At 37.5% G+C, this 12,606-nt stretch overlaps 1 protein-coding gene across 1 annotated transcript in view; it reads right to left on the bottom strand.

Moving 5' to 3' along the window:
• BCKDHB (branched chain keto acid dehydrogenase E1 subunit beta) overlaps positions 1-12,606 on the bottom strand; it is a 265,669-nt gene that overhangs the window by 158,963 nt on the left and 94,100 nt on the right. Inside the window, exons 7-8 of the mRNA XM_025383681.1 lie at positions 7,995-8,092; positions 5,799-5,909 (exon numbers count right to left, since the gene is read on the bottom strand). Of these exons, the coding sequence (XP_025239466.1) occupies positions 5,799-5,909; positions 7,995-8,092 (209 nt within the window). The remainder of the gene's footprint in view (positions 1-5,798; positions 5,910-7,994; positions 8,093-12,606) is intronic.

Raw genomic sequence — 12,606 nt, 5'->3', positions numbered from 1 at the left:
CAGGGGTCAGGGACCCACTTGAGCAGGGAGTCTGTCCCTTCTCAGATCTCAACCTCCATGTTGGGAGATCCACTGCTCTCTTCAAAGCTGTCAGACAGAGTCCTTCGCGTCTGCAGAGGTTTCTGCTGCTTTTGGCTTTTGTTGTTGTTTACTGTGCCCTGTCCCCAGAGGTGGAGTCTACAGAGACAGGCAGGTTTCCTTGAGCTGCTGTGAGCTCCACCCAGTTCGAGCTTCCCAGCAGCTTTGTTTACCTACTTAAGCCTCAGCAATGGCGGGCGCCCCTCCCCCAGCCTCGCTGCTGCCTTGCCGCAAGATCGCAGACTGCTGTGCTAGCAATGAGGGAGACTCTGTGGGCGTGGGACCCTCCCGGCCAGGTGTGAGATATAATCTCCTGGTGTGCCTGTCTGCTTAAAGCGCAGTATTGGGGTGGGAGTTACCCGATTTTCCAGGTGTTGTGTGTCTCAGTTTCCCTGGCTAGGAAAAGGGATTCCCTTTCCCCTTGCGCTTCTCAGGTGAGGCAATGCCTCCCCCTGCTTCAGCTCTCGCTGGTCGGGCTGCAGCAGCTGACCAGCCCCGATTGTCCGGCACTCCCTAGTGAGATGAACCCAGTACCTCAGTTGAAAATGCAGAAATCACCGGTCTTCTGTGTCACTTGCGCTGGGAGTTGGAGACTGGAGCTGTTCCTATTCGGCCATCTTGCTCCGCCCCTCAACAAGATTTTGTCTTGCTTGGTTAAGTAAGATTCAAGAGGGATGTCTTAAAGTCTCCTGCTGTAACTGTGAACATGTTCATACCTCTTCTGTTTTCTTTGTTTGGTCTATTGCTTTATTTATTTTCAAACTATGTTATTAAGGATGAAATACACTTAGGATTATTATATTTTCATGGTGGACTGGTCCCTTTAGCATTGTGAAATGTTCTTCTTCATTTCTAGTAGTTCTTTTTGCCTTAATGCTTTATTTGAAATTGGTATATCTACACCAACTTTCTTTTTCCATCCTTTCATTTTCAACATTTTGATGTCCTTATATTTAAAGTATGCCTTTTTTTAAGCTACATGTGGTGGTGGTAGTTGTTTTTCATGAAGTCTGAGGATCTTTAGACTTTTACTAGGTTTATTTAATCTTTTTGTATTTAATTACTTCTATATTTGCGTTTATATCATCTTATCATCTGTTATCTATTGACCCATCCATTTTTTATACTTATTTCTTTATTTTGGATTAACCAAATATTTTTATTAATTTACAGTTCTCTTATTAACTTGCTAGCTATGCATTCTTTCGCTGTTATTTCAGTTGTTACACTGGAGATTAAAACTTGTATCCTTAATTAAAACCTAATTAGAACATTACACTTCATAATAATCCTAGAACAACAGAATATTTTAACTACATGTAAGACCCCCTGGCTTTTGTGTTTTTATTGTCTTATATTTCAATTCCATATATTTAACTTCAACTTCACTAAACTTAAACTTTCACAGAAAATTATCAGTACTGTTTTGGACAATCAATCCTGAGCTACAGTGTATGCTCTCTTCCATATTTTCTTTTAGGATCATTTTCCTTCTGCCAAAGGGAGCTCCCTTGCAGTACCTTCTTTTAGTGAGAGCCTGCTAGTGATAAATTCTCTCAATTTCTGTTTGCCTAAACTTTTTTTTTTTCCATCTTAATTTTAAAAAGATATTTTCACTAAGTATAGAATTGTGGGCTAGCATAGTCAGCAATTTAAGATGTCATGCCATTGTGCATACCAGGTGTGGTTTTCTTTGAATATAATCTTCTTAAACGTTAACAAAGCTTGTGTAATGATGTTCTGAAACTTTCATGAGAAATTTTTTTTTTAGATATTGTTGCTAATTTTCTCTCTTTTCTTTTTCTGGAATTCAAATTGTATATAAGACATCTTTTGACCAGATCCCAAATGTGCTTTATCCTCTTTTCTGACTTGTGCTTCAATGTGGACATTTTCTATTAACTAGCGTTCCAGTTCATTATTGCTATAATCTACTGAGTCCAATATGTTATAAGCCTATTCATTGAGTTCTTATTGTCAGATACATATTTTTTTGATGGCTCCACAAAGTTTACTTGATCCATATACGTACATGTACACACGCACACACCCAATTTTCTAGGTAATTCTCTACCCTCTTACCTCTTTTGTTCCTTATTTTCTCTGTGTTCCTAAGCATAACAATCAAGACGTCCTTGTCTGCTAACTCCAATATCTGGATCAGCTGTGTTTCTGCTTTTTATTATTTGTTTCCTCTTTGTTATTGATCAAATACTCCTGTCTCTTCATCTACTTAATAGTTTTTTATTGAATGCTGGTTTATAGAAGTTCCAGATAATGAGAGGATTGACTCCTTGCTCTGCTGGGCAGATAGAGTAAAAGTACATAATTCAGTAAAAAACTCCAAGGGGTAGAGGCTGTCTTGTGGGTTTGAGATGACCTGGTCTACATCTGGTTTGCCTCTAATTGTAAGACCTAACTCTCCATGGCTTTCAGTTGAGAGTATGATTGGTCTTTGTCACTTCATTATCAAGTGATAGCTTCACTTTCCAGATATTTTCTACTTACCTTTCACCATTTACACCTTTAGAATTTGGCAAATATTTTGAGAGAAAGTTAAAGTATGTGTCTAAATCCCCTCAAAATTTCAATTTTGTCACTACAGCCCCACAAAATGAGTTCTATACACCTGGATTCTACACACCTGGTTGAGACCAAATAGCAAGTGTAGCCAACTAAAAAGTAGTTATAGGTCATCAGTTTCAATGTGCCATTCATTTCAGGGCTTTGAACTCACACAGCTGATTCTCTTAAGCCAATCCACTTCCACACACACACACACACACACCCATGGCACAGGGTAGGTATCTGTCTCTTAAGCACCTCTAAACTCAAGAATTTTCTACTGTGCTTTTCAGAAGTCTCCAGCTTAGCTTTTTAATATCAGGGTCAGCATTGAGTGGAAAAACTAACTGTGGTTTCTAGGCCCATTTAAGTCTCTAATTTTGTAACTCCCTTGAGCAACAATCAAAGACTCTGTTCCTTTCTCTATCCCTGAGTAACTACTTATGTTGTTTTGTAACTTCCAAACCATGCATCAAGGATTAAGCAAGAAGTATGAATTCCTCAAGTGTCCCAGAGTCATTTTAGTGTGTAGAGTATGTTAATAAATGTGTTCAACAAATCATTTTTGCTTTTAATATGCTTTCTTTTCTCGATTAGGCATTCCAAAAGATATATATTGGGGTTTAGCTGACACATAATGAATAAAACTGAGGGATCTAATGAGTCATAAGACAAAAACAACTGATAAAACACACCTAACTAAAAGAGATTACAACACAAATTTTGGTTACTATAGAATTTATCAAGATGAATTTAAAAAGCTTCACTCTGGGGGGAAAAAAACCCTCATTTTCAATATAAATATTTGGTTATAGGGCCCTCTTCTTTAAAATCATCTCTAAATCCTAGGAGGAAAAAGCTAAGTACCAAAATTTTACCTCTTTTGATACATCAAAAGAAAACAGGAGAGGTACCATCATCAGCAATGAAGAAAGTCTCCAATAGATCCAAAGCAATCAAGAAGCTGGCTTTCACTGTCACAACCGGATGAAAGCATCCCAAAACAAAACAAAATAATGATGCTAATAAGTCAGAGGTCTGATGCATCACTTTCTCATTCAGTAGAGATCGCTTGTCTCCTCTTTCATCTTTCCCAGTAGGATAGAGCCCTAAGGAAAATGGATCTGCATTCTAGGATAAGATAAAGATGCAACCAGTAGATTTAATAGTGATGCAAAAGCAAACCAATATCGATGTAAATATAAACAACTTCACCCTTCTTTCTTCCCCTACCTCCCCTCTCTTTGCTTCCACGGTTGCCAAAATGAAGTATTAGTATACATGTGCTATTTACCATAAGCTGCTACAAAAATGCTTTTTGAATGTTAAGGTTTTATATATATATATCTGTAAATAAAGTTCTAAAAGTGCTTGCTCTGACCATATGTAAATGCCCCCCACACTGCACCATGACAAAACATCATATCCCCATGTAAAACCACCATCTACACTAAAAATACAAACCCCAGGATAAGTGGTGGATACATGTTGCAAACAAGAAGCCAACTCTAGTTTAACTATAATTTGGAACATTTGGCTATTTGAAAGAAAACCCGGTATCTGACTTGATTTGAAAATGCCTGCAAAAAGCATTAAATTATTTTCATGAAGCTAAGAATAACTCAGTCTGAAATATTGCTCTTAATTACAGCAACTACAAATAGAATGGCTCAGGATATTGTTGAAACCATTTGTAAGCATGTCAAGTGTTTAGATGGTGTCAAGTGAGTCTTCAGAACTTTGTTACTATAACAAATCTTACATCTTCTACTAAATTATAAAACACTTTTCACCTAAAAACATCCCAGGCTACACTTTTACAGCAGTAGTATCTGCAAGTTATTTTCATGTAACTAACCCAAGAAATAGCCTGTAAAAGCTATGAGAATGCCAAAGCTCTTAAAAGTAGTAAATATAAAATGCCCTATGTCTTATGACTATAGCAGTAAATCAAGAAAAAATAATACATGTCATTGTTTCCCACAATTTTACATGTACTTGTACATGTATCTATTAATCGTACATATATCTATTGTACTTATCTATTAAGACTAGGTACATATAATTTACAATACATGTAGCTAGTCTTAATTGATAAGACTATTACAAAAAGAGTGCTTAACCCTCTTTGTATCAATATGAAAACAGATGCTTCTTAAATTATCTTGACATTGGTGTGAAAGACACTGGATATAAAGAGGTAAATGAGAACTAAACTATATTCTTTTTTTTTTTTTTTTTTTTTTTTTTGAGACGGAGTCTCGCTGTGTCGCCCAGGCTGGAGTGCAGTGGCCGGATCTCAGCTCACTGCAAGCTCCGCCTCCCGGGTTTTTACGCCATTCTCCTGCCTCAGCCTCCCGAGTAGCCGGGACTACAGGCGCCTGCCACCTCGCCCGGCTAGTTTTTCGTATTTTTTAGTAGAGACGGGGTTTCACCGTGTTAGCCAGGATGGTCTCGAACTCCTGACCTCGTGATCCGCCCGTCTCGGCCTCCCAAAGTGCTGGGATTACAGGCTTGAGCCACCGCGCCCGGCCAACTAAACTATATTCTTAAGAGGGAACTGGCTATGTAAATCTTAATAGTAAAAAGAAGAACAATGTAATCAGGCCAAAGGTCATGAGACTACTTAGATAGAAACTGTACATTAGAGCAGCCAGAATCTCCACACAACCCTTAGACTGTAACCCACAGTATTAAGACTATATACAGAGTTATTAAAAAAAAAAAAAAATCCATCCCCATAACTTTTGGAGAGAAGAGAAATGAAAATTCAGCCAAATCACTTAATCTACCTGACGAAATTAAACCTAGCTAATTGAACCATAACTAATAAGAAGTCAAAAACACAGGTGCCTTCGGCATCCTTGATATCCTCCATGACTCACACAACTTAACCCAAGGTGACTGCATAAAGGACCCCGTTTTGTAGTATTTTAAACAGAAAACTACAGGAGGAAAAATAAATTCTATAGCGATTTGTTTCCTTGAGCATGAAGCTGTTTATACAACTTTCTTTCATGCTGCAAATTTAAAACTTTTAAATCAATTGAAAATGCTCACATAGCTCACAATTTCAAAAGAATGATTTGCAAATATACAACATATTTGGCCAAAGGTTTCAGGGAAATGACATTCTATCACCATTATATTCATACCTTACAAACTGTGTCCACATCCCAAGGTATTATAGTCCTCAGATCAATGACTTCACAAGATACTCCAAGCTTTTCTTTTGCCATGGAAGCTACCTCCCGGATCACATGAACCTGAAACAAAGAGAAAAATATGCAGAGAATGACTACAAAGGTTCCAGCTTCAAAAACTAGTTGAATGCTGACATCACTATTAGAGATAGTATTTAAAGTCTCAGGAATTGATCTGCATGAAGAATTCATAAATTTGTTTTAAATATGTTGAATCCCATATTCTGCAAAAATAGTTAAGTACAGATATCTAGAAAACAGAAAGAGGTCCTTAGAGAGCGAAGTCAGTACCACAGACACTGATTACAAAGATGGCACACAGAAGGTAAATGAAGTCAAACGAATAGGTAGAAAGCATGTAGAGGGAGAAGTAAAGGGCAAAAATCACCAACATTTAAGGAAAAAATGGCCCAAGAGGAAAGGAAGGAAGAAAGAGAGGGAAGGAGTGAGGGAGGGAGGGAAAAAGGAGGGAAGGAAAGAAAAAAAGGAGATAAAAAGAACAGTTAAAGAGCTAGAAAGAAAACCAGGAGACAGTGTACTGCAGAAGCTTAAGAGGAAGATTTCACAGGGATAGCAGCCAGTATCATATACCATAGCAGGAATAAGAGCTGAATTTAAACAACTAGAAGATCAGTAATGTTGACAAAAACAGTAAATTAGTGGGAATGGAACTCACAGGTACAAGAATATAACAAAGTTAAGAAATTAAATATAGACAATAGAAAACAGTTGTTCAAGTTCAGTGTTAAAAGGAGGGAGGTGTAATGGGATTTAAGGGGAAAGGAATTCTTTAAATAGTGAAGAGAGACATACTTTTTAAATAAGAGCAACAAGAAATGGAAAACTGAAGATGCAGGAGAGAGAGGGACTAGCTAATAGACCACAGTCTTGGAGAAGGAAGGTAAAATGGAACACAGTCTGAAACCGATTTGCAGAGGTTGTTATGTAAACCAGACACCTCTTCTTCAAGACAAAGGGAAGAAGGAAAGAATCTGAAGCAAAAGGAAGAGCAAGCTATGTGAGTTAATACCTAATACACCCTAACTTACCCATTAAAAAGAGAGGTAAGGTCATGAGCTGACAGTAACAGAGATGTGGATTAAAAAGTGGACAGAAGGACAGCAAAGAGGTTTGCCACACCCACCAAGGACACTGTCAATGGGATACAACCCACCAAGCAGCAGAGTTACCCCACTGAAGGTGAGAAACCATGAGGACTGCAGCTCTCCATGCCAAAAATCAAACGGAGAGGAGAGTAGGAGCTTTTGATATTGAAAACCATTTTTGTTATCTTCTTTATATTGTGTTGCCCTAAATTTCCTAAAATAAGGATTTCCTTTATGCAGAAAAATAAAAACTGGCCATATCTTTAAAAGAAGGAGAGAGAAGAAAAGTGGAAGAGATAGGAGTTCATGGCCAGAGAAAAAGTTGGGAGGTAGAGCAAAGTGACAACAAGCCTGGGGGAAAATGAAGTGGATCAGTAGAGAGGGTCACTGGAAAAAAAGACAGATATGGAATTTTGAGTCTGGACCAGTGGATGGGTACACATGGCCAGCAAAGTAATCATGAGAGATGGCAGGAAATGTAATGAAAAAGATTATAGCCATTTGCAGCAAAAGTAATGTGGGTATACACATATTTCAAAAGAAATGTGTTTTTAATTAATACATCATTGTAACATATTTATGGCCACCACATGTGTATACATTTTAATATATACACACATCTCACCTTCACTCAGAAATCAGTACCACAGACTTTCAGTTATAAGATGAGGAAGTTCTCAGGATCTAATATACAGCACAGTGACTAACGCAAACAATAGATCTGAAGTGTCCTCACCCCCACCCCCGCACACAAAATAGTAACTATGTGTGGTGATGGATCCATTAATTAATTTGATTATGGTAATCATTTCACAAGGTATGCATATATCAAATCATCACATATATACCTTGAATATATATAATTTCATTTGTCAATTACACATCAATAAAGTTGAGGGGAAAAAGAAATTAGCATCAGTAGCACCAGATTTAATCTGAAATATAAAGAAAACATTGTCTTCAATTTTTCATGTATCAGGATTTAAAATGAGAGCTTCCAAGCACAACATAGGTTTTAACAGTTGGGATCAATGCTACTCACCTGAGTGCCCCAGGCAACAAGAGTAACATCACTCCCTTCCTGTATGACTTCGGCCTGGGACAATGGGATGTTGTATGGTTCTATAGGAACCTGTTCCGCTAAATACAGAACAGGAAAAAAAAAAAAAAAAAAACAGTTATTTTTTCTGAGGTGACACTTGTGCATAAAATAATTTATGAAGCTCATTGTAGCAAAGCTTTATTTTATTTATTGTTTCTCTAAATTCTATATTACTTAAAACAGAAACAGCATTTACGATATGGCTCTATGACATTACTGCACAGATGAATAAATGCAATATAAATGTATAAAATACAGCAGCTATCTTGGAACAAAAAATAAACTTTAGAAACTAAAAAAATCTTAATAAAGAAGGAACTTTAGTCAGTAAGAATGTATCAATATTGGTCTATTAACTATAATAATTGTATCCTACATGTATGTAAGATGTTAATAATAGGGCAAACAGGGTGTGTGGTATCTAAGAACTCTGTACTCTGTTCATACTTTTTCTGTAAATCTAAAGTTGTTCTTAAAAATTGTTATTACCTGTGATAAAACTTTATTAAGTTGAATTAAGTTCTCAGATCAATTTTCTAAAAAGTAGCAAATTTATGGGGGTTTAGGGAAAAAATAATAGGGTCAAATTTTAAAGTAGATTGTAGTTTTTCACCTTATATCTATGAACACTTCATCAATCACAGCCGCTGACAACACCTTAATTTTCAAAACTGAATACTGTAGACCTTAAAAAGATAAACTAAATCAGCTCTACCAAGCCAAAAAGAAGCCACTGGTATCTGAGAGAAAACCATTTTATGACTTCTCTGCCCAACCAAGTACATGCAATATAGAGATGACTGAATCTGGGAGAAAATTATAAATGGAATTTCAAAATAAAATTGAGTATGAAGTTGATGAAACTGCACAGTTATGCTGAGAAGGTTTCTTTAGTTTTTTGTTTTGTTTTTGTTTGTTTGTTTGTCTGAGACAGGATCTCACTCTGTCACCCAGACTGGAGTGTGGTGGCGTGATCTGCAACCTCTGCCTCTCAGGCTCAAGTGATTCTCCTGCCTCAGCCTCCCAAGTAGCTGGGATTACAGGTGCACACCACTACCCCCAGGCTAATTTTTGTATTTTTAGTAGAGATGGGGTTTCACTGTGTTGGCCAGGCTGGTCTTGAACTCCTGACCTCAAATGATCCACCCACCCTGGCCTCCCAAAGTGCTGGGATTACAGGCGTGAGTCACCGCGCCCGGGCTTTTTTTTTTTTTTTTTGAGACAGAGTCTCATTCTCTCGCCCAGGCTGGAGTGGAGTGGCGCAATCTTAGCTCACTGCAACCTCTGCTTCCTGGGTTCAAGTGATTCTCAGACTCCCAAGTAGCTGGGATTACAGGCATGCACCACCACACTCTGCCAATGTTTGTATTTTTAGTAGAGACAGGGTTTCACCATGTTGTCCAGGCTGATCTCGAACTCCTGACCTCAGGTGATCCACCCCCAAGGCTCCCAAAATGCTGGGATTACAGGTGTGAGCCACCGCGCCTAGCCATTCTTGAGAGTTCTTATGTGAAAATACTATCAGTGGAAATGCTGGAAAAAACTGTTGTTCCCTTTTGTTCATTTTCCCCATAGACTTTTTTATTTTATATATATATATATTCAAAAAGGACAGAAGAGTAAAACTAAAGTAAAAGCCTCCCTCTGGAAGGCTCCCAGTTAGCCCTTCCAACTCCACCATCCAGAAGTAACCAATGCTAACAATTTCCCAGGTGTCTGCTGTAGACAGCTCTCATTCTTTCTGGCATCCAAGATTCTGAATCCTCTTCCTACATTTGGTAAATCCTCTACCTTAGGAGGCAGGGCCCTTTGTCCACTACAGAAGTGAATTCCACATGCCTCCCTGCTAAGGTTCCTCTGCAGCCAGGGCACAAAACATGGGCTCTGGCAATCCAATGCATCCACAGCAGACTCTGAATTGGAAGCTGATGACACAGAAGAGCAGTAACTGTCTAGAATTCATTCTGGAATACTGGTAACAGTGGAGGCAAATCTAGCATCTAGGCTTAGTGGTATCACGGATTCAGACTGACAGTTGCCAGGGCCTCTTTGCAGAACCAGTTATTTGGGGTATTGCTTCTAAATATATGGCCTCTAAACCTGATTCTTGGGGATTCCAGAAATCTGCGAGTTATTTATTTAACCTTCAATAAATTTCTTCTGCTTATACTGGAGAGTTGATTTCATTTGCTTGAAAACTAAGAACTGATTCCATATCTACTCAGATATTTACCATATGCTAGTGTACACATACATAATCTTTTTTCTTTTCACAAATAGAATCACATCATATATACTGTTCAGAACTCTTCTACAATCTGCATTTTTTTCACTCATCAATGTATCTTGACCATACTTCTACGTCAAAGTAGTTTTTAAAATCATGTTTATAAGTAAAAACTATTAAATGTAATGGTGCTTTATGGGTGATACAGCGGTGAATTTTATTCCTTGTTTTTTTATAGATTTCCAATCCAATGACATTTATATAACCAGTGTCAGAAAGAGGTGAATATCATTTAAATGATTAATATACTTAAATAAAAAAGAAAACAGTAAAATCTATAAAATTACGTTTTTTAGATAAATCCCGAAACAGATAATAATTAAGCTAACAAACCTGGAACATAAAGCAGTGTTAGAAAACTTATAAGTATTAAAGCACTTCTTTAAAAGTTTTTGTGTAGCTCCCAAACTATGTTGAGTCAGATACTTCCACTGTCTAATTGAGGGGTGGGCTAACTATAGCTGCAAGCTGATTTTTTTGGAAACAGCATTTCATTGGCTCACAACCATGCCATTGATTTACACAGTGTCTACAGCTGTTTCTACCCTACAACAGCAGAGCTGACTAGTTCCAACAAAGACAGTATGGTCCACAAACCTAAAATATGTATTATCTGTTCGTTTACAGAAAAAGATTGCCAGCCCCAATTGTAAACAGTGCTTTCAGAGGTTAATTCCAGCCCATTCATTGATGGCTTAACCCCAGTATTCATTGCATGGACAGATGGATAGACGGCTGGATGGATGGATGGATGGATGGATGGATGGATGGATGGATGGTTGGATGAATGGATGGACAGATGGATAGATGAATGGACAGGCAGGTAGACAAATAAACAGACAGGGAGACACACATTATCACTGGAGTAGTATATTCTACTTAGCAGGTCTTAATTGTTAAACCAAAGTGAGGGTCAAGAACAATGCTGATGACATCGGACAAACACACCAAAGATAGCACATAGGCTCCTCGTCATCATCAAGTCTCTCCCCTGGCAGCAACATCTGAATGCCAGTAGACAAGGCTTAAAGCCAGTACACACTGCATCTTACTCGTAAGTGGCCATGATTCAAGAGTCCTGTCTTTCCCGCCTTGTAAATCAGTTGCCAGCTGGCGATTAGCAAATCCCTGGAACACACAACTCTTAAGGGCTGGCAGACCACAAGAAATGGGTTGGCATCTTGGCCCACTTCCTTTGTCAGGTTGCCAGTGAGCGATTAATTGCTCTATTGTCTTAAATAAATTACCCCAAATAATAAGGCCTCATTATTTTAACAATTAACTAAGGAACAACAAAACAAACCAAGTTTTATTCTCTATTTTAAAAACACCATACTGAGAATAAGAAAAAAAAAAACCTCTTCTTAGATTGGCTTAAATGTTATCCTGAGAACAGAATAAGAATTCATTTAAATATGTCCATTTATTTAAATTTGGCAAACAAGTCACCTGGAGAGCAAGCTAGAATTCATAGGTACTTCTTAGTCAAATTTAATTTAAAACATATTTATTCCAGGAAAAGGTTGTTATTTCAAGTTAGCTTTCTTGCATTCCTACCCCACGGCTATGTGCTTTGTAAAAGAGAGCAGGTGACAGGAGTTAGAGCACAAATCTTCAGAAGCTAAAGAGCACCACACACAGTCATATTACAGATTCCTATTTTCACAGAAGTGGGACGAACTGATGCCACTCCATTTCACCATATGCTGATTACATTAGAATCTTAGAACTAATAAGCATTCCTCAGATAAACACTTCAGCATCAGATAAATAGTGACAAAATGAACAACTCTGAAAAACAAGAAATCTTTTCAAGGCCAAAATTGTAAAAATGCAATTATCAAACAGGATAGATTTTTTTAATGCATATTCTCATTCACACTACATATTCACTTAGAGATTCATGGTGTGAATTTGCTCATCCTTGGCCCCATTCTATTTCCCATCCTACTTTTTTCTTTCAGTTTTCTTCTAATTTGCTATATTGCTTATAATCCATCTTAAACACATTTTTGGAAGAGGTGAGGTGTCTAAATAATATATATATATTAATTATACCAAGTTTAATATACATTTTTCATTTAATAGTTGCTGCATATTCAATATATGCAGGCATCATGCAAGATACTGGAATATGAACTGAAAAACTGAATTGCCATTGAGAAGCACACACTCGACTGTGAGTTACAAAGATGGAAAGAGATTTATCAGCCAACAAATAAAAACATAATATAGCAATGGGAACAAACTGCTCTGGGAATCTAA

The sequence above is a fragment of the Theropithecus gelada genome, chromosome 4 (genome assembly GCF_003255815.1).
Source record: "Theropithecus gelada isolate Dixy chromosome 4, Tgel_1.0, whole genome shotgun sequence".
Lineage (NCBI taxonomy): Eukaryota > Metazoa > Chordata > Mammalia > Primates > Cercopithecidae > Theropithecus > Theropithecus gelada.
This window is presented reverse-complemented; position numbering and strand designations above follow the sequence as displayed.